The following is a 21,158-nucleotide window of genomic DNA, read 5'->3' as shown; positions in this document are numbered from 1 at the left end:
ATGGTGGGCTAATACAGTGGTCCTTCGCTATAACGTGGTTCACGTTTCGCAGCCTGTTTCGGGGGGGTTGTGCAATTTTGCATGTTGGTTTTTTTTGTTTGTTTGTTTGTTTTTAACACCGCATTGTGTTCTGAAATCTTCGATCGCTAACAGTGTAACTCTGAAGTGCCGTACTGTATGTTTGTAACTTTTCTCCCCAACAAACACAATGTCAATGAAACTGGACTTATTTTTCTACGAAGATTTGAACTTTGAAAGTGTTTTAAACAAGAGAGAAAAGCGTGAAAATGTTCGTGCCTGTCTGATAAAAGTGTATTAAGTGTGTAGTGAGGGGTTTTACAGCCTTAAAACATCTATAATAATTGTAAAAAATAAAGTTGGCTACTTCGCAGATTTCACCTATCGCGGGTTATTTTTAGGACGTAACTACCGCGATAAACGAGGGACCGCTGTATTGTTGGCTCATGTTAGCTGTTTATTATCATATCCTTCTGCTTTTCCAGTTCGGGGGTGGGGGGCTGGCCCAGCTGCCATAGGGCAAGAGGTGGTATACGTGGGGTACACCATGTCACAGGGCTAACACATTTATAATGGTGATAAATAAAAGTGGAAAAATTAAAGAAGAGCCAGGAGAAACACCCTTCAGCCAGGTTATGAGTGTTGATGTTGCATTGCTTGTCCAACAGAGGGCACTTTGCAACTTTGCTGTTAGCAACTGGGTTTGAAACAAGAACATAACAGGTCCAAGCACAGTCAGACACAGAGTTAATGAGTAATTAAAAAAAAAAAAAAACAACCAAGATAATATATTAGCAAAATCTTTTCAAGTTTTGTGTTTCTGAGAGAAGGAAAACAAATATAAAACAAATATCAGTCTTAAAGATCATATATTGGTCAGGCTCTAGTCTTAAGGTACTCTGGCACTTGTGTGGTGGTCTCACAACTTATTCACCTGGTTGTACTCTCTTCAGGGTTTGTAATGACAAGGGGAGGGGGATCTGTTTGTGTGATTGTGTTTTGTATAATCTAGAGAAATATGTCGCAGTTGGCAAGCTAAAAGTTCAGTAGGTTAGGACTGAGAACGGCAGGAAAGTATGAATAATTGTCAGGTGTTGTCAAAGCTGTCACAGTGTCAGGACGTGCTTCTGTCTCCAACATGAGCCTCTTTTGAAAGCTCTACTTGACAAGAACTGTATTTTTAATAAGGCACCTGTGGCGAGTAGTGTCACACCGACAGCGAGGATGGCATTAAGATGTCAGTGTAGTTCACTTAGTTGCCCACATCTCCCTTTTTATTTTTCCTTTGATGTGGTCGTGTCGTGACAATTTTTTAATGAGGACCCCTTTAGTTTTGTATATAATGTGTGTCCTTCAGAGGCTGAAAATCCAAGTGTGCCTTGTGGCCAAAATGTCAGCCGTATTTTTACAGTTGCACTTAAATCAAACTGATTTATTTATTTATTTTTAAATGTGAAATCATTTACATGCAGATCCAGGCCCATCATCCTCCTTGGTGGCAAGGACCTTCATTTCAATGACAATCCAAGCTTCTGTGACTGAGGGTTTTGTTTTTTCTGTGTATTCCAATTTGTTTGCATTGCTAATTCTTTACACTATATGAAAAAGGAAAGGCTAAAAACTAAGGCAAGACAGCTAAGTCGGGGTGTGAAAGAAAATCTAGCAAAGGTTGAATGCTAAGGATTTTTAGTTGTGATTGCCATATCAGGGAGTTTTCTTGTGTGAGTTGTGTGCCGTACAACCACTGGCTGATAGATAAAAATGATGTATTTCCTGACTGCTAAACACTCATTTCTGGAGTTTGCTGTATCTCATTGGATGAAATTGGATCAGAGATGGTGCTACCCCAGAAACTTCCTAGTGATTGCTTTGGTTGGTGGCAAATGATTACCTGTTGTTTATTTTTTTCAAATGTAATTCTGCAAATACAAACTACCAGCCAAGAAGTAGTAAACCTTGAAAAACAGCCATGCAAACCGGAAATGGAGAAGGTTCACCCTGCAGAGTAAAAGTTGTTTCAGCGCTAGAGCCAACATCTTTCACAAGGTGCAACTTTGAAGGCATTTGATGGATGTCTCCAGTTCCATTTTTGGCATGCTTTTCAGTTTATTTATTTATTAGAACTCAGGGTAGCTGAGTCCATATAGTATAGCAGTATACTAGTGACTAAAGTAATTACAAGGAGGTTTTTGGGGAAGACATTTTTCCCTAGGGACAGGTGGTTGCCAGGGAAGTCACTGCCCAATCTCTGGGCCTGTGTGATTATCTTATTCACTTGGTCTTACATTGTCACATGTCCAAAATGGCAGATAAGTTCAAGTCACATGGTTAGAGGTCATGTATCTGCAAATCCTCAATAGAAATTTAAGCTTTATCAGTGCACAAAAATACATGTGGTTCCTTTTTTGAATCACTGATTTACAAATCATTTGTTCACCAGTGAAGTGCAGAGTTGTAGACTCTTTATTCAGTAAACAAGCAAACTGGCAAAAGGACTTGAGGAGCTGGGATGGCAACAGTAACCTTGATGTTAGAATTGTAACCAGAAACCTGAAGTTTGGGTTAGTCTGGGCTAGTAGCCAGGGACTTGGAAGCTAGGCTACAAGTTGGGAACCAGAAGCTAAAGCTGTGGCATTAAGATGTCACTAAGGTTTGGGCCAAGCAAAATGTAGAAATAAGCCAAGACAAAGGGGAGCTGAACAGAGAGAACTGACAAGACAGGAGTTTGGGAGGCAAGGGCTGAATCAGCCAAAGAAACTGCATGGGCAAGAAAGCATGAATTTAGATAAGCAGAATACTAACAGAACAGTAAAAGTGGCTAGTTTACAGATGAGCACTGCAAAGGCAGAGACTGTGTTCTAGTTGCAAAGGAGTGGCAGGGCAGAGCATTTCAGAAGACCTGATTGTTCAAGTGGCTGCAGCTGGTCGGGCACTGTTCAGGCTACAGGGCACCTGTCTCCAATCCTGTAATCAAGCACCCACTAACACAGAGGCTGCACGCGAAGCAAGAGAGGAGGCAGAGTCCTTGTCCCTGATTGGCTATTCCTATTCCGATCAAACATGTGATTAACCATCTCATATCCTGGGAGCAGCTCTTCAACCATCCTACTTCGCTCACTGTTAGTAGGAGTTGGCTGCATGACAAATGTCTCGTTACCCACAGTCACTGACACGATTTTTCTTCTCTAGTAGGCAGGATCTATGTTTCTATTTTTTTTTAAAGAATTTCTGCTCTTGACGAAAGGGGGGAAAAAAACGTAATTAAATCTTGTCCAGTAGTAATTTAATCTCCTCATATCAAGGCTCATTTGTTTGCACAATAAAAGACCAAAAGAAGGAGCACTTGTTGACTTTTATGTGATTTGCATTAGTAAGCGTTTGCTCACCACACTCTACTGTCCCTCAGCTGTTGCGACTGCGTCACAGTTGCACTTTCCTCTGTTCGGATTTAATGGTGATCAGTGTGCCCACAGTTTTTTGAATGTCTCTGATTCCCCATGTAGGCAAGCCCACTAAGAAGCAGGCACTGTTCATTCTTCTTCTGAGGGAGGGATGTTAAGAGGATTTATAAAATCGGAAGGCACTTCACTGTACATGATGGTCAAAGGCTGTAAACATGCCAGTCATAGTGACATAACAAATTCTTTGGATGAGCCAGAAGTGTGAATACAGACAGTAATAATAATTCAGCTTGCATGCTAGTGCAAGCTTAGACTTTGTGTGTTAAAAGTGGGTGGGTTGTTGCAGATGAATCAGTATTTCTGTCATTATGTAACAACTAATGCCATTTTACTTCGTACGTTTCACGTATCACTTCCTGCTGTTTCAATGCTGTCAAAATGGTCAACTTACGAAATAAGTCACACAACAAACATGTGCACAGCTGTTTGTTGATGCTCTGTGAGTTAACAGTTAACATGTCCCACCCACTGCAGAGCCAAAATGATCAACGGTGGTTACAGATTGTTTATTTCGCAGGCTAACTGGGTTCTGAACAGATGTGATTATGATGCAAAACATTTTAATTGAATGACAGATTGTGTGCGGCCATCCGTATCAAATTGGTCTCTGATGGAGAGCTTTTCAGCCATTTCCCAGGTGACATCAGCAGCTAAGTGGGTGACTGTGCTAACAGCTACCATCCGGTTTGAATTTGCTGACTTAATTCAACAAAGTTGGTTGTATGAACTACAGTGATTTTGACATCTCTGCAGTAGCCAGATCTCCGAAAGGATTCAAGATGATATTGAACACAGGATTTACATATCACAGCATGATCAAAAATGACCTTTCCTAAAAATGACCTAAAATTGGGTAAATACAACCTAAGATTAACAATAACACATGCTATATTACACTGTGCCATTATTTATTTAATAAGAGTTAAGCCAAAATGCAGAATCAGTGGGAAAAAAACTAAGTACACTTCATATTTTAATCAATAGCTTGTGAATCACCTTGACTTTGAGTAACTTGACGTTCTCACTTTCTGCGTGATGTTATTCGTTTCTCATATTATTGTCTTTTAGGTGTTTTTGGCCCACTTTTCTGTTGGATATTTCTTCAGTTCGTTGAGTTTTGTGGGCATTTGCTCATGCACAGCTCTCTAAATGTCCCCCGCAGCCTTCAAGTAGGTTGAGATCTGGACTTTGACTGACTCATTACAATTTATTTATTTTAATCTTTCAACAATTCTTTAGCTCCTGGGAAAATTAGCACAAGTCTGGAATATTTGCCCCTGATATTTGAATAATCTTTCTCACTGAAGAATGGTGGACTTAAAATTATTTGGAAATAGCCTTATAACCATCCTCAGACTGATGGGGAGCAACAACTGCTTCTCTAAGATCATTGCTGATTTCTTTCCTCCCTAGCATTGTGTTAACACACACTGCAAACTGCCAGAACATCTGCTTTTACAGAGGTGCTCATGCTTGCTGCTGATCAATCAATGCATTTGATTAGTAGCACCTGGCTGCTACTTATACTCTTAATTCCTTTGGAAGCAGTAAGCATGTACTCAGTTTTTCACTCGCTGCTTCTGCGTTTTGGCTTAACTTTTGTTAATGAATATCAGCAAATAACATGAAAATAATTGAAACCATAATAATGTCATTTTGCATATGCATTCCAGGTAAGTTTCTGCCAAAGAGTCACAAGTGCATGCATGTAATAAATCAATGAATCAATCAAAATAAGACGGATGATAAATAGATAAAATCCTGACAAAAAGCACCGGTCACACATTCAGTGTTGCAACAGCTTCCAGTGTGCACATGATGTACCCACTTCTTTATGAAAGTTGAATGAAAGGATCTCAGCTTAATTCTGTTCTCATAAAGCCCCAAAATACTAAATGGGTATAATTACCTCCCCCTCACATTGTCTCTCTTTCTCATAGCCCCTCTGTCACACAGTTGGCCTGTTTGTCTGTGTCTTTGCTTTGTTGCCATGGCACCTCAGCATCTCACCTCTTCAATCTGTTTTTGTGTTCTCATTAAAGGCTCCGTCACCTGAACCCAAAGAAACGGCAGTAGCAGAACCTGAACAACAAGATGAAGTCTTTGGTAAGAGGTCTTTGAATTAAAATTTACATGCATATTACATGTTGGAAATACTCCCATCTGACAGACAAGGAGATGTGTATGTTTTTACTTGTTGATGAGAAAATGAATGACAGTTTGTAGTGTGCATAATCAGCTGTGGAGCAATCTAAAGATTGAATAGAGGCCTTCCCGACCCATACATGTCCACTTATGAGAGTCGAAGCTGGCATCAGTCCATTTACAGAATATCCATCATATTTTTTTAGCCACGTCTGGCTGGTTTTAAAAAAGTTAGGCTGTCGTTCATAAATCATTTCTTTCTTAAAAGTACTGTTCCAATCATTCCAAAGTTTTTTGTTGATTCTTATAGTTTTAAGAAGTTTTGTCTTTGGGTCACATTCACTGTGATGTGTTTCGTGTGAAAGGATCAGGTATTACAAATAAGGCCTTTGTAATACTGCAGCTCAGCAGATGAGGGCAGCTGAGTTTGATCCACAGGAGTAGACCCAAGTTGGTTGGTTATGACTTGATTTTAGGGGTCAGTGCTTTTGCAAATTAGAATGTATGGGATTATTTTTGCGACCAGAGGAAATTGCAGTTGTGCGTACAAATATGCTGACTATGTCTTTTTATTAGACTAAAAGCAGACTAAATCTCTCTGGTGGAGTTTGCACTGTAACTAAGGCACTCTGCTTAAAGAAAAGACATCAAATTTCTAACACAACAAAATCGACATAGTCTGTCTTTCTTCTTCTTCTTCTTTTTGTCCCTACTGTCAGTGAAACAACTAGAGTCTGTAACGCATCCTGTTGGCTCTTGTTTACTGTGTAAAGATGCACCCTGCCAGGGTGAAGGAAATTGTTTACGTTTTTTGGGGGTTTTTTGTTTAAGGCTTCACATACAATATGTGCTCTTGCTAAACATCCAAAGCCATCGGCCGCTGAATTGCAGTGATTTAAGGTCTCTTTAGCCACCTGCTGAAGTTTGTATTTTTGCCTAGAAGCAGCTAAAATACCCAAGAGACAGAGCGGAAAATGTGTGCAGCATATTTACTCTCCTCTCCTGAATTTTGGGTGAGGCTTGGTGAATACCAAGCCAGGAATGATTGGCTCACATGTATGAACTAAAAAGTGGCTAAAGCACAAAAGTAAATAGCAAAAGCTACTTTTTTTTCCTTTTTTTTTTTTTTTTGCTTTAGCCACTTTTGACTGACTAATTTTCATTGAGAGCAGTGTTGTAAATGGCTCAGTCACTGCTTGTAACCAATATAATTACTCAACACAAAGATTTCAATATCTATTTTAAGGTTAAAACACTCAAATAATATTTAACTTTAACTCTTATTTCTTTGTAGTTCTTTAGTTTTTCATAGTTAAAAGAAAATATTTTTTATAATATTATAAATAATATAATAATTAAGTTAAACTGTTTCTGGTCTAAAACTTGAATATTAGCAGCTAAGCTAGCTTTAGAGTTGCCAGAAGGCATCAACCAGTAGAACATTCTAGTCTCTGTTTATTTACGTTTCATGAAATTTTTTATGACATGCAAATGAGTTTGCCAAATCACCTCAGTCCATATCCAGAATCTTAGGTCTGAATAAGCTTCTGAATAAGCTTATTTAGAAGCTTATTATTGTTATTGGCAGGTTTAGCTTTCTAAGCTAACGCTACTTATCATTTATTGGTAGCTTTAGCTTAGAAAAATAAAGATGTTTGTACAGTTTATCACATGGACATTTATGCAGTTGTGACAAATATCCCTTTTGACTTTTAGCTATGGAAATGTTACTTGATGTTCTTTAAAAAAAGTGTGATGATATTAGCAACTAGCTTGCTAAATGTGTCAATACTTTTCCAAGCTTCATTTGTATCATTTTACATAAAGTGTTGAGCCCTAACTGTTATGAGCACTTTGGTTCAGTTACCATATCACTACTAATACTACTTATAAGAAGACGAAAGGATATGCGGGAATCTGATCTGCCTGCATATCTTCTGTTTGTTAAGATTTTCTAATTCATAGTTTTGTCACAAGACGAGAAGGGCAAAATACTGTCCAAAGATACAATCCAATGCTGGGCACTCGATAAAACAGCAGAGCAGGCCTGTTAACATTCCAGCTCTTGAAAGCCGCAAACACTTTGAGCAGCTCTGGCTGTATATGGTTCACATTTGACCACATCTTTTCAAAAGTGTTTCAGTCACTACTAGCAGCAAACTGTTTGCCATAACTCCATATTTATGTTTGTTTTATAGAGAAATAAACCTCCCCTTACACTGGTCACACGAAGAACTCGCACAAACATGCAATGTGTGTTAAATTTGTGTTGGGCAATAATTTTGCCATAGGGGGTGAAGTTTGAGACTGATTGTTGGGTATATGACTGTTTACATTTATTTCTTTAAATGACCCACCACTCAAACCCGGGGATGCTCTGGAGGAGGAGGAACTGGTCCAATCTGGCTTCTGCACTTCTCCAACCTTCACACAGTAAGGTTGGGGGAACATGCAGTGCTTTGGGCTGCTTTGTGTTTTGGTAACAGCTGTGAATAAACTGAGAGACTAGACTACAAACAAAAACACAGTTAATGTAGTATTCAGTTACTATCCAAGAAATACAAAGTCATTGAAGCGTGAAATCACTGGAAAAGAAATTGGAGTGCAGACGGCACTAACTGACTCATTTTCTAAGAAAGGTCAGTATTGATTTCCTATAATGCAAAACAAATGTATCAGTCCAGCTGCAGTGTGTTTGTATGCGTGCATGTGAATGAAGGCACAATTACATTTTTCTGTCCATAATGATGTTATGTCGTGGAAGCTTGTTTGAGTGTGTAATCACGCCTGTGTGCGCAGCACCAGAGAATCACCACTCTTGCTTCTTCTCACTGATTATCGGCAGGAAAGGTATACCACGCAGAAACTTCATCAGATTTGATCCACTCGATATGCTCCTCCTCCTACAACCTCGGTAATTAATGTCCCTCCTGTTAAACACTCGTCATTGATCGGAGTGGAACAGACTTAAAGGATCCGCTATTGACATAAGTGTTTTTAAGAGGCCACGTAGCAGTTCTGGCGGCTCATAGGTATACACAACTTAGGATACAGGTTAAAGTAGCCATCTCTTTGTAAGGCAGCCTAAAACATAAATGACTCAAGTGCATACCACACTCATTACTGAAAAGGGAAGAAAAATAATTAGTTTGGTATTTAGATTGATTAAGTGGCAGATTAAGACTTTGCCCTTTCCATTTCAGCTAAGTTTTTGCTCAGCCTTTCTTGCAAGAAAGGCTGAGCAAAAACTTAGCTGGTTTAATGAGGTTTTTCATCAAAAGGACACCACCTCAGAGCTCCTCAATATTATTAATGTGTCGATTCTGCTTTAACTCTTAATGTTTAACTGGATCTTTGCTCAGTCCGCGCTGGCCTCGCGTAGTGTGTAAAAAAAAAAAAAAAAAAAAATCATGTTTTCTTATCAGTTTCTAACTCATTGCTGTTAGGGGTACATTTTTAAACCCTGCTCTGGCTTGTGCACCAAGGCTTAAGTAATTTAGTACCATTAGGTGATTCTGAAGTGGTGGGCAAAGGAGGAAAATAAGGGATTTCCATCATATTGGCCCAATGTGAGTGGTTTATGACCAGCAGGTTAGTAGTCTCTATTGGAGCGTGTTGTAGGGTGTAGTGGTCATCAGCAGGCATCATGACTCATGTCTCCATACTGCACTTCCTGTTTGCAGTGCTTTTTTTCTTTTTCACTGAAGGGCAAACACCACCATTGGCTGTATGGCTCTTAAAAGCCCATTATGACTCCATTACCTGCCCTAGCTTGCAGCAGGCCCACAGCAGAGCAAAACGGGCCCCCTTTAGCTGTCAGGGTGAGGGGAGGAGAAATGAACAGTAGCTGTGGCTAGAAACCAGGAGAGGTAGCGTAGTGTCAGGTGGGGAAAGGCTTAGCAACTGTGGCCTGGTCAAAAATCTTGGGGCAAGATGGCTTTAGGTTGTCATTTTTTTTAAATCGTAGGTGGTCTATAATGGAGCAACTCGGGAGTTCAGAGTCTTTGCCAAGAACACTTTATCACACTAAGGGGCCTGAGTTTGAAGCACCACCTCTAAGATTAGAGTCCGCAGTCTAACATGAGCCCCAGCTGCCCAAGGTTGATTTAAAAATGCTGTTCTTAAACAAATGCCTGCAAACCTCAATGAACTGAAGCAACATTGTCAAGAGAAGCAAACCGAAATTCATCCATAATGATATGAGAGACTAATAAAGTCATTCAGAAAATTATGACTTCATATTATTGCTGCTAAAAGGGGTTCTGTACGCTATTTAATTGTTGGCTGTACCCAGGACCTGACAACAGCCAAAAGTTCCTACCAAGTTGTGGGGGGACTTGGTGGGAACTTCTACGATTAAAAAAGAAAGGGACCTTCCACTTATCAAATACATTTAGTGCAGGTGTGGGGAACTCCAGGCCTCAAGGGCTGGTGTCCTGCAGGTTTTAGATCTCACCCTGGGTCATCACACCTGAATCAAATGATTAGTTCATTACCAGGCATCTGGAGAACTACAAGACATGTTGAGGAGGTACTTTAGTCTTTAAATCAGCTATTTTTGTATCAAGGACACATCTGTAACCTGCAGGACAGCGGCCCTTGAGGCCTGGAGTCCCCCCCCGGTTTAGTGGATGTGGCCACCCCATTTGTTGGTTTACTACTGAAGGGACTGCTAATTGCTTGTTTGCTCACAGAAAAGTGAGTACTGCAGGTACCAGTCATGGGCCCAGGTTGCCTGGATAGATTGTTTGTACCCTCTACAGGCTCGGTACTGGGTTGTTACTCCGTTATTTTGGGCAATGAACATTTAACCGTCCACCCAGGTTTATTGTTGAGAACTAGTCTCAGCACTAAGCTTGGTTGGCAGTGCTCCTGGGAAATTGTCTCTAGCTACAATAGTGCTTGATAAATAAGCAAATGAAGATGAAAGATCTGACTGGAATGGAAATATCCCTGCACAAAGCAGCAGATGTAGTTTTTATTGTGTTGGTGTCCCATTAAATTTATTTAGTGCATATAGTCATTTTGTGGTGATTTTAATTAAGAGCAGGAATCGATATCAACCAAATATTGTTCCATTAAATACTTTAAGTATCCTAAATATTTAGGAAATGCCTTTCTCACTTTAATAATCTAATTTGTTTCCCTTTGTCCACTTAAAATTGTCTTAAAAAGATCCCATTTAGCCAATACTGCTGTAATATATGTGGCTTGCTTTTGTTGAACTGTGAAGAATGCTCAATATGAGTTTACACAATCTGCTATAATTGAACCATTTGAACTGCTACAGTCTCTCTATACACAGCCAATCTTTCATTAACCATAAAATAAAAGCAGAGAGCCGTTTCAGTTTGAATAAAGAACTATTGGGAATAAATAATACGCTGCTGAAATACTGGGCTGTTTTTTACAGCAGGTGAAATGCACGCATCAGCTCTTCACCTCCACATGTCATTCAGTAGAACCACAAAGGCTTTAAGAACATTAGCCAAATCATTAGCCAGACTACACTATTTTCAGTTTATTTCTTGTCTAAAAGGAATCTACTATGTGAGAGACTGTACTGTACCAAAAAGCTTTCGGTCATGTGCATGGGGTGGCTTTTGCAGCATGAAATCAATATAAGCCAAATGAGTGCACTCTGAGTTCTCATTCGGCTTGGTTATTATTTTTATCTTTAGCAGCAGGACCAAAACTCTTAAGAAGAAAAGGGCTTGATGTCAATGGAGTCGTATGCCGGTTTGAATTCTGCCTTTTCATCTGCCTTGGTCACGTAACTTTTGCTTCCATTTATGTGACAACGTCTTGTTTTTTTGGTCTTTGACAAATTTGAAAGTGAGTGTCTTATAGATCTGACATTCTCTCTTTTCACCTCTACAGCAGCTCCTTTGGTGTCACGTTCCTCATCTCCTCCTTGTCCTCTTCTGTTCTCCTCTTCTCTAAAAAAATTAACAAATTACTTTTTTTTTCCCCTTTATTTGTTTTGTTAGCATATGCTAAGTCACATATTTTAGGATGCCATGTATACATATTATGGGGAATTTAATTTATTTATATACAAGATAATTTGTCAAGTTGTGACTTGGAAATACTTGTAATGGGGCCTTGTTCCGATAACGTTAAAGAACCACTGAGCTAAACTAGCCAGCTAACTACAGAGCAGAGACGGTGACTAAAAGTTGAACATAGCTACTTTGATGTCACCCACTCGTTTCTGAAGCTTCGAGATAAGTGTTTTATAGCATACCTATCTTTGTTTTGAAGCTGTATATGATGAGAAAGGGGCAGGTCAGGGCATGTTGTTAGCCAGTGAACATAGTGTACTATAAATACTTCTGTTCTCTGAAACATTGCATGACCAGTATTTTGAAAGGACACGTCCTTCAATGTGCATATTAAACAATTATGTAGCACTTCCACTGCATCTGCACAATATCTCTAAAATTAGAAACAAATAGTCTCAGAGTGACGCTGAAGAACTAGCTCATATGTTTGTTACTTCTAGCCTGAACTTTTATGATTCATTATTATCAGGCTGTCCTAAAAACTCTTTGAAACGCCTTCAGTTGATCGAAAATACTGCAGTGAGTACTGACGCGGACTAGAAAGAGATCTTTTTTAAAAAGTGGTCAGTTACTGATGCATTCTGTAGCAAGCTAGCTAGCTAAAGTAAAAGCAAATGTTAGTCACAGACTGCGTCAGTAACCATGAAAAGTATTGCGTAGACAAACCAATAGCCATTTTTAGTACTGTTCTGTAATTTTGTTAAAATTGGACGTGTTCTGGGAAATTTGGTCTGTTAGTCCTCCTCTATCACAGACGCGGCTGCTTCAGACTCCATTGATCTACTTCGAGCCTGCTGAGGTTAATGAGAGCACTGGCTGATCGGAGCAGGCGGAGTACCTGAGACTGATTCACCTCTCTGTTTGCTCATTACTAACTGTGTAGAGAAGCTCCTGAAAATACAGATCGAGCTGTAATGAAAACAGAATCGGAGCATGCTCGCTGGAAATTGGATTTCCCCCTCATGAAGTCGGGTGCATATTTAATATCTGATTTAGTCTCTGGATGGAGTTAATGCAGCGTTGTGTGTGTGATGTACGCAGCTGGCTTTTCATTTACTGACGTGCCCTTCAGCTGGCCCACAAAGCTCCCTCTGCTTTCTTCAGTAATCACTATATATCTTCTTTAATCGGCTGGCTTCGCTGTTTGCTGGAAACAAATGTATTTATCTGAGAATGAGAGAGGAGAATAAATGAACCGAGACACCTCCTATAGTTACAAATAGCATCAACGTTGAGCGACTTCTCTTTAAAAAATTGTGCAGCGTGTTACAACTTCCATAAATAAAAATTAGTGTTTCAACTCGTTGCTTTGAAGTTACTGGAAAAAAAATACTTCACATTTGGCCTGCTAGAGATTCTTAGCTTTTCGTGAGTGTATCAGCTTATGCAATAGAGATTAAAAATGAAAACTGGCATAAAACATTAAAATTCATGTATGTAGGGCTCTCTATTCATGACTTTTCTCATCAATATTACATCAACAACTTGCAGTGCGAGTATTGTGTGTCACTATGCCAGATGCCACGCTTCTCTTTGACCTCATAGTGACATCACCACTATGGATAAGTGAATATCTTAATGTGCCTGTACTGATCCCTGTGATAATGGAGGCTATAGTCAAACTTAAGGTGAGTGTGAGCAACTCAAATTTAACCTAATTTTTGCATGTTGGATTTAGTCTTCTGTGATGCGCACACATGGCATGTTGTCACTGAGATTGTGTAAGCACTGCTGACTGTGCATACAACGCAGTATTGAGAATATGTTTGGTGCTCCTCTGTGGATTTGCCAGTCGCACATGTATAAAAGTGCAGTGGCTCAGTCATTTGTCTCCGTGGCGGAGGCTGACTCTAGCTGGTACGGGCCCTGGCACCGCCGATGTGAAGCACCTCCTCTCCCCTCCCTCCACCCTCAAAAGCTCTGATTGTTAAAGGGCAGCATCACTGGACTAGTGTTCTTTGGTTTGACACCATTGTTCAGAGTCTCCTTTTCTGTCCTCCTTCACCTTGCATTTCCTTTTTCTGACCTCTTTTTACTTTTGTAGTTCCCCACTCCCCTTTTCTTTTCTTCTCCGGTTGATGAATTAATCACTCGGAAATTTAAAAGCCGTGCTGTTGCTGCTCTAAATGTGCCTGTGTTTATGCAGCCGTATTCATGACCTTCTGCACGCAGCCTCTGAACCAGCTCCCTGTGTATTCTTCATCTCTGTGCGTCAAGAAATTGTGCCTCATTGTGGCCATGAGTTTAGGAGACCACGTCATCTTGTCTCGGTCATCTGGCAGGACAATTACTGAATTAGTGTGTGTGTGTGTGTGTGTGTGTGTGTGTGTGTGTGTGTGTGTAGTTCTGAGGCTACAAGAGTCCAAAGGGAGGGGATAGATGGGTAACAAAACAATACAAAGGTACTACTCTTGCTACTGTGTCCCAAATGTCAGACAAGATTATCTAGAGTCTTTACTCTTGGAGAACAGACAGACATGCAGAACCTGCATGTCTGTATAGTAATCCCGATTGAGAGGGGTGTTTCAAGTGTTTTTCTGTAGTGGTCATGATGGGTTTGTATTAAAAAAACAAAAAAACAAAACACATGCATTTTAATCTAAGGTGGGTTCATCACATTAAATGCACAGCTGATCAAGTGGTCCTTAAGTGCCGCTAGAGACACATTTGAATTCATAGTTCACTGCCTGCAATATGTGGTTGTGTGCAGCTCTAATCACTGCCAAATGTTGTTTGTGTAGTGCTTTTTTTATGATCTGCTTTTTTATTGCTGCTCTAAGCTGTTTGCTGAACCTCCTCCATGCAGGACACAAGCACTGTAACTTCCAGAAGTAAATCAAATGCTCTGTTCTAATACAGTAGATAATCACACTTTAGATTGGTTTACAGCCCTAGGATTTTTTTTTTCTTATCCTAAATCACCCCCACACACTCCCTGGATACTTTATTATGCACACCTTGGTATTACGCAGTTGGACCCACTTCTGCCTTATTTATCAGAGATTTTGGTCCATATTGACATGTCAGTCTCACAGAGTTGCAAAGGTGCTGTGTTGAATTGAAATCTGGTGACTGTGAAGACCATTCGAGTACATTGCCATGTTCAAGAAACCAGTTTGAGATGACTTGAGCTTTATGACATGATGCTTTATACTGCTGGAAGAAACCATCCAAACATTGGTCAGGGTTCTCACAGTGTAACTTTCTCTGTAAACCCTGGAGATGGTTGTGGAAATTGGATGCTAAGTGTGATATTTCAGATTTCAGATTTGTAGCCTATGATCTAAACCAGGGGTGGAGAACTCCAGGCCTCAAGGGTGTCCTGCAGGTTTTATAGGCGTCCTTGATCCAACACAGCTGATTTAAATGGCTAAATTACCTCCTCGACATGTCTTGAAGTTCTCCAGAGGCCTGGTAATGAACTAGTCAGTTGATTTAGGTGTGTTGACCAAGGGTGATATCTAAAACCTGCAGGACACCGGCCCTTGAGGCCTGGAGTTCCCCACCCCTGATCTAAACTGTGTATTGAGAACAGTCTGATTTATTTTAATGTAAGAAACTGCAGTTATTTCACTGTCAGATGTCTTTTTCTCATACAGACTGTCTGAACTACTTGAACTAGAAAAAGCCTTTCTGGGGTAAACCAGGACTTTCTTTTAGATCTAGTTTAAGAAATCCTGACAGCAGGTCTATCTATCTGTGTATCTTCCTATCTATCTAAAGAAAATAGTTCTGCTCTGAGAGAAAGGAGAAAACTGATGTCATAGTATCAGCACTGGCGATGGCTATATAGGATTCATAACCTTCTGTTCCATTGGTTATGTTCTGTGGTTATTTTTAGCAACAGATTCTGTATAAAAATGCTTTCAGGTGCATAAAAACTAGCACTGGTGCTCTTCCACACAGAGTTCATCTTCATTATGGTGACATTTGGATTTTGAGGTCTTGGGTGCTCGGCAGAGCAGAGTGTTTCGGAGTATGTCGGTCCAGTTTGTTTGAGGTCTGTCTCAGGTTTGTTTTTGGAGTGTAATGTCTCATCTCAAGCCTTTCAAACAAGCATCCAGCTGGCTTATGAGTCCGGGACATTAGTCATGCTCACTCCCTTGCTGAAATGTGCGTATCTATAAATGTGTTTTGGCCTCTCCATGGGTGAGGAAATGTCCCTGAGCACTATGCTGATGGCATCAACCCATGTTGAGCTGCTCTGTGTGCTGGCCCTCTGTCATACTAGAGACAGCCATTCATAGTGGCTGCCAGGGAAAACCTCATCCTCCACAAACACGTCTGGCATGGCAGATATAGTTCTTTATCAAAACACCAGGCTTCATATGAGTTTACTGTGATTTGGATTTAAATGCCATAGCTAAGTGCACACTTTAGTTTGGCATGGTTGTTGCCAGATTTATTTTGGTTTGTGAGCCGTATGTGACCAAACTTTTAACATGATGTTTGACCTGAGATTGTAAGATTTAGTGTTGAGTTTGGTGTTAAACGTGATGATAACTTTGAATGGCAAAAATGGGCCTAAAGAAGCTAAACAGCTCTTGAGTCTCTTTTAGGACGCAATCATAACTTTAAGCTGCAATATCACTTAAACAGTTGAGATATATAAAAAGCAATAGTTTCACTAGAGCTGTAATAAAGGGGAAGTATCTAGAGACAGCCAAAACATTTGTGGAAACATGTTAACATTATAGAAAGGCTCATTTTAACATTTGCATGTGTGGCTTTTAGAGACTGCCTCTAGTAAGTGGTTGGTGGTTTGATTCCTGGATGTTTCAGTCTACATCCCAAAGTATCCTTGGGCAAGACACTGAAACCTGAGTTGCTCCCTATGTGTTCACTGGAGTGTGAGTGTCTGAGTGTTAGCTATAAGACACTGGTGTAGGAAAAGTGATTGAATGTGTGTGAATGAGCAATGTAGTAAAAAGCAGTTGGTGATCAAGTAGAGTAGAGAAGCGCTGTACAAAAACCAGTCCATTCACCATACTGTGCAGAATTTGTGGGTTTTTCATCAAAACAAAATCGGATAATTAATTATATGAGAAAATGTTTTCCTAGTGTCAAGAAAACAAGGATGATGCAGAAAGAGAAAATTGCCCCTGTTTGTCAGAAATAAGTCATTGTGAGGAGCTGTTCAATTCAATTAAAAGTTTATTTGTATAGCACATTTAAAAACAACAGAGTTGACCAAAGTGCTTCACAATCGGTTAAAAACAAGAGAAAACAATAGAGAATCAATGAATTAACAATTAAAAAACATAAATAGGCCTGATGGTACTCATACTGAACTCGAATTAAAAGCCAAAGTAAAAAAAGTGAGTTTTAAGACGCGATTTAAAAGACTGAATAGACTCTGAAGTACGAATCTCCTCTGGCAGATTATTCCAGAGTCCGGGTGCTGCTACTGCGAGAGCCCGATCTCCTCTATGCTGTTGGTAATGACAAAGCATTGAAGCACTTCAAGGTCAGCCTTACAGCTGCTTGAATAAAAGCAGCAGCTGTGACACTGCTATGTGTATAATGGTGCCTTGCATCATGCATAGCAAACAAAAATCCAACTGTGGTGGGTCTTAACTCTTTGGATTTTTCAGATTAAAACCAAACAGAAAGACGGTAGGCTATATCTCATGTTGATTTATAATCACTCGAGCTTAACAGCAGTGTGCATTGTTTCCCCAGGATGAAGTTCTTTTCCATTTAAAATCACCGTTTCAAGTGAAGTTCAGAGGTCATGAACATGGCTTGGATAATCAGGGAATGGTTCTGCTGCTTATCTCTGCTAGGGAAATCTCTGGAGGACTAACGCCCTGAATGCCAGCGGGGGTTACAGAGACAGAGGACGTCTTTTTTTCCCGCTCTTAGCTTGTGGGTGCTTCAGATCCACCATCAATGCAGCAGCAGATAGATTTTTGCCCCTGGGTAGGAGGGTTGGTCCGGGGCCACATAGCGATGGATGTTTTTTCAGAGGAATGCTTCCCGTGCCTCAGTCCCACCACAGTCCTTGTTCTTGTCCCAGATGCTTGGCTGCACATCCTCTTCACACTGAGGAAGAGGAGGAAAAATGAGGAGATTGAGGCCCACTCCCTGCATGCCTTCCTCCTTCTAGATGCTGAAATTTCGCCTCTTGCACCGTGCTGAATTTCTTCATTGAACAGATCAGACAGGCCAGTTGTCTTTACCTCACTACTGAATGTAGATCCTGCAGGAGGCAGAGGTGGTGATGGTAATTGTTCTAGTCACAATAATCAGAGATTTCAAAGGTGGGAAGTCACACCTGTAACTTCACCAGCATTACCCGCCCATCTAGGCACTTTTGTCACCTAAATTTTCATTGGGATATCTTGAAGCTGGTGTGGAGAAGTATTAAAGATGACATATTTAAAGATGAAAAGTTTATTTTGAATAAGACGAGCATCTCATGTAAAAAATAGCAAAAACCCAGAGCGATATGTTTGAAAAAGCATGCACAGCAGTCTGACATTACTCACTGGTTCCTCTGCGGTGGTTTAAGGAGCCCTCGGCAGAAGCACTGATGGTAGGGCTTGAGGAGCTCTCATTATCTCCTGTCTTCAAACCATGAATAAATCCAGTATTTATGAAAAAAAGCCAACATGGTGAAGTGAGCACGCTTTCAGCAGATGCTTGCTTCTCTCCACCATGCTATACATCAGACTGCTGGATAATTGGCCCTTAGCATTGTTTACAACTTGTGCGTCTCATGTATGCCGTGTCGTCTCAGGTGTAGCCACGCAGCTGGATAAAAAGTTTTTAATATAGTCAAAGACTACATGGGGGAGAAACTATGACATGAATTGCTTGATTCCCTTCTCTTTTCAAAAATGAAAAGAAGCACTCTGTTGCTCCGACTTTTCAGTGACTTCAAATCACGTTGAAAACATTTACAACTAGTTGTCAGACTGAGCGGCACAGACAGTTGCAATCCATGGAATTGGCGAGGTGTTTGAAGGATATTTCTTAGGTGCTGACTGAGTCCCTGACTCACGGAAAATGCTATTAAAGGGTAGATTGAATCCTGGAAGAAACAAGTCATTCTGTATTTAGATGAAGAGCCTGGGATTCGCTAAAACATCAGAACGCTGTGGAGTGCACGCTGTCGCTCAGCCGTCAGTGACCTAGCAGCTGAAACTAGAGGCCTTCAAAGCATTTACCTGCAGTTCAGCTTGTTTAGAAGTACTGTGCGAGCTGAACGTAATACTTCTTGACAGCAGCGAGGAATTATCAGTGAACATGTCGCAGAAAAGTTACCGAAAATCTGTGAGAACACACAGATATTTGACAAGCTAGCTAACAAGGACATCTTGTCCTCCCAGCTTCATTACCTGGCATTTTGAGCTTGTTCTATTACTTTAATTGCAGTTCCATGGGCCACTGTTTTGCAAGTAGTTATACAGCAGGATAGTGTCCTGTTTCTTCTCCCAATTAAATTTGACAACTTAATATGAATTTGGGGGATTTTAAACCAAAATCTTCCATCTAACGTCCATCTAATTTCACTCTCAGCATGTTTTGTTCGTTGAGCTAAAACCGTGTGTCCAAAGCAACCTGGTAATCTTTCAGAGAGACACTTTCAGCAGCTTAATTTTTTATACACAAATGATAATAGGATGCAAAATAAGCAGTAGACAAAATGAAAGCAGCAGGTCACAATCACAATTGATGGCTTTTTGCCTCGGCTGTTGTTTGATCAAATAGAAGACTAAGGTAGATCAAAAACACAGATGGCAGTCTGCTCCACTGTACGCAGAATGGTAATGGACACAAAACAGCCTTATCTCGTAAGAGATCCAATAGAACCACTTAAAGGTGACAATGATCGATCATTGAACAGCAACAATAACATTTTCACAGTTTAGGACTTAAACAAATTGGTTCACATCACTTTGTCATCTTCTACCCTTCATCATTAGGCAGCTGATGATGTGTCTGCATGTTAGGGAGGAGGGGGTTTTGCTTGTCCACCAGAGTATGGTTTGTTGAGTGAGTTCAGATTGGCTTCAAATGCCAACATATTGGTTCAGTAATCTCTGAGTCATCAGCATTGATCAACAGCCCCGTCAGTCGCCCACATGTGTACTATCCGGCTGTAATAAGCACACACACGGAGTTTGCTAATTAAGCTCTTACAAGCATGCAACCTTATTTCTGGTAATATAAGATGAACATGTAGTCAATACTAAGCTGGCATGTTATTGCCTGCAGTTACTGCATGTCAGGATATTATTCACAGTGTAATTTGTATTTTCTTGGTATTCTGTTAGGTGATGCCAGCACCACTGTGCTGAGGAAAAAAGCAGCAGATGATGGAAATCTAAAAGGCTGCTAGGATGCTAGGTAGAAAATTTAAGAGTTGGGATGCATTCACTGGATGTTGGAGAAAAGAAAACTCACAGTGAATTAGATGCAGACAGCTCACTATTTTCATGGCAATTTATACTCGATGGTTACGATAAAGCCATTTTAACCATCACACGTGGAAAAACTCGCAATACATCGAGTATATTCGATATATCTCCCACCGCTACTATGAGGTTTAAAAATGGACAGGGAAAAAAAGAACAAAATGTGAAGCTAAGTCAAAAACCCAATGTATGAAATAAGTGGCTACATCCATCATATGTAGCACTACCTCAGCACCCGGGGCTTGTTGTTGCTTATTGCTCATGTCCGTGAGGAAATTTCTTAAGGTATCTGGCTCTAACTTTCAGGTCATTGCAATGCTGCAGAATTTGAAATCCATCAAATGGATCCCTGATGGTATTCTTGTTGTAGATAAGAATCTAAAAACAATCTAAAAATCAATTTTTGTCATAGTGCAATATGTATTTGGTGCTTCAAGCAAATGAGATGAATAAGAGTTTCCTTTGGAAATACCACAGATCAATACAGCACCTCAAACACACAGAGTTACCCTCGACGTTGTGCTGCATATGTGAACAAACTGTAGTAACAGCACAACGTCGAGGCCTCGATGACGGTGGCTGTTGGCCTCAAACCAATTTGGTGGTGAAGAACTGGATCAGTGCTAGGACTACAACTTAAAGCAGCCTGTTTTTTTTGTTTTGTTTTGTTTTGTTTTTTTCTAAGGAAAAAATGAGAGTAATACAGTGAATAGGTTGTTGTGGCAATTTTGGCTTTAATATGAGCTGCATCGTATTTGACTAAACCTTTTTTTGCACATTTTATTTATTCATAAGTATTTCTGTAGCTAATATAAACTCTTTATAAGATGTCTTTGAACTGGATGTCTCACCTGCCTTAAAGCAAATGTTGTGCCTGAAAGATTTTTATTAGATTACAGGGCCTTGCTTTCTCAAAATGGCCTTTTAAAGGATATGGCTTTCTTCATAGGCTCTCACACCTTTCCTGGCATTAAGTTGCAAGGGTATTAGAGGTAACTGGGCAACCTGGAAGTATTGGGATTGAATAAGTGATGAAAAAGCAGCAA

The 21,158-nt window shown here is 40.1% G+C and overlaps 1 protein-coding gene across 1 annotated transcript in view; it reads left to right on the top strand.

Annotated features, from left to right (window-relative positions):
* Nucleotides 1-21,158, top strand: part of LOC134637633 (myelin basic protein-like) — a 43,296-nt gene that overhangs the window by 20,330 nt on the left and 1,808 nt on the right. Inside the window, exon 3 of the mRNA XM_063488107.1 lies at nt 5,522-5,585. Within this exon, the coding sequence (XP_063344177.1) occupies nt 5,522-5,585 (64 nt within the window). The remainder of the gene's footprint in view (nt 1-5,521; nt 5,586-21,158) is intronic.

Source organism: Pelmatolapia mariae, linkage group LG10_11 (genome assembly GCF_036321145.2).
Source record: "Pelmatolapia mariae isolate MD_Pm_ZW linkage group LG10_11, Pm_UMD_F_2, whole genome shotgun sequence".
NCBI lineage: Eukaryota > Metazoa > Chordata > Actinopteri > Cichliformes > Cichlidae > Pelmatolapia > Pelmatolapia mariae.
The sequence above is the reverse complement of the archived record's forward strand: the minus strand, read 5'-3'. Positions and strand labels throughout refer to the sequence as shown.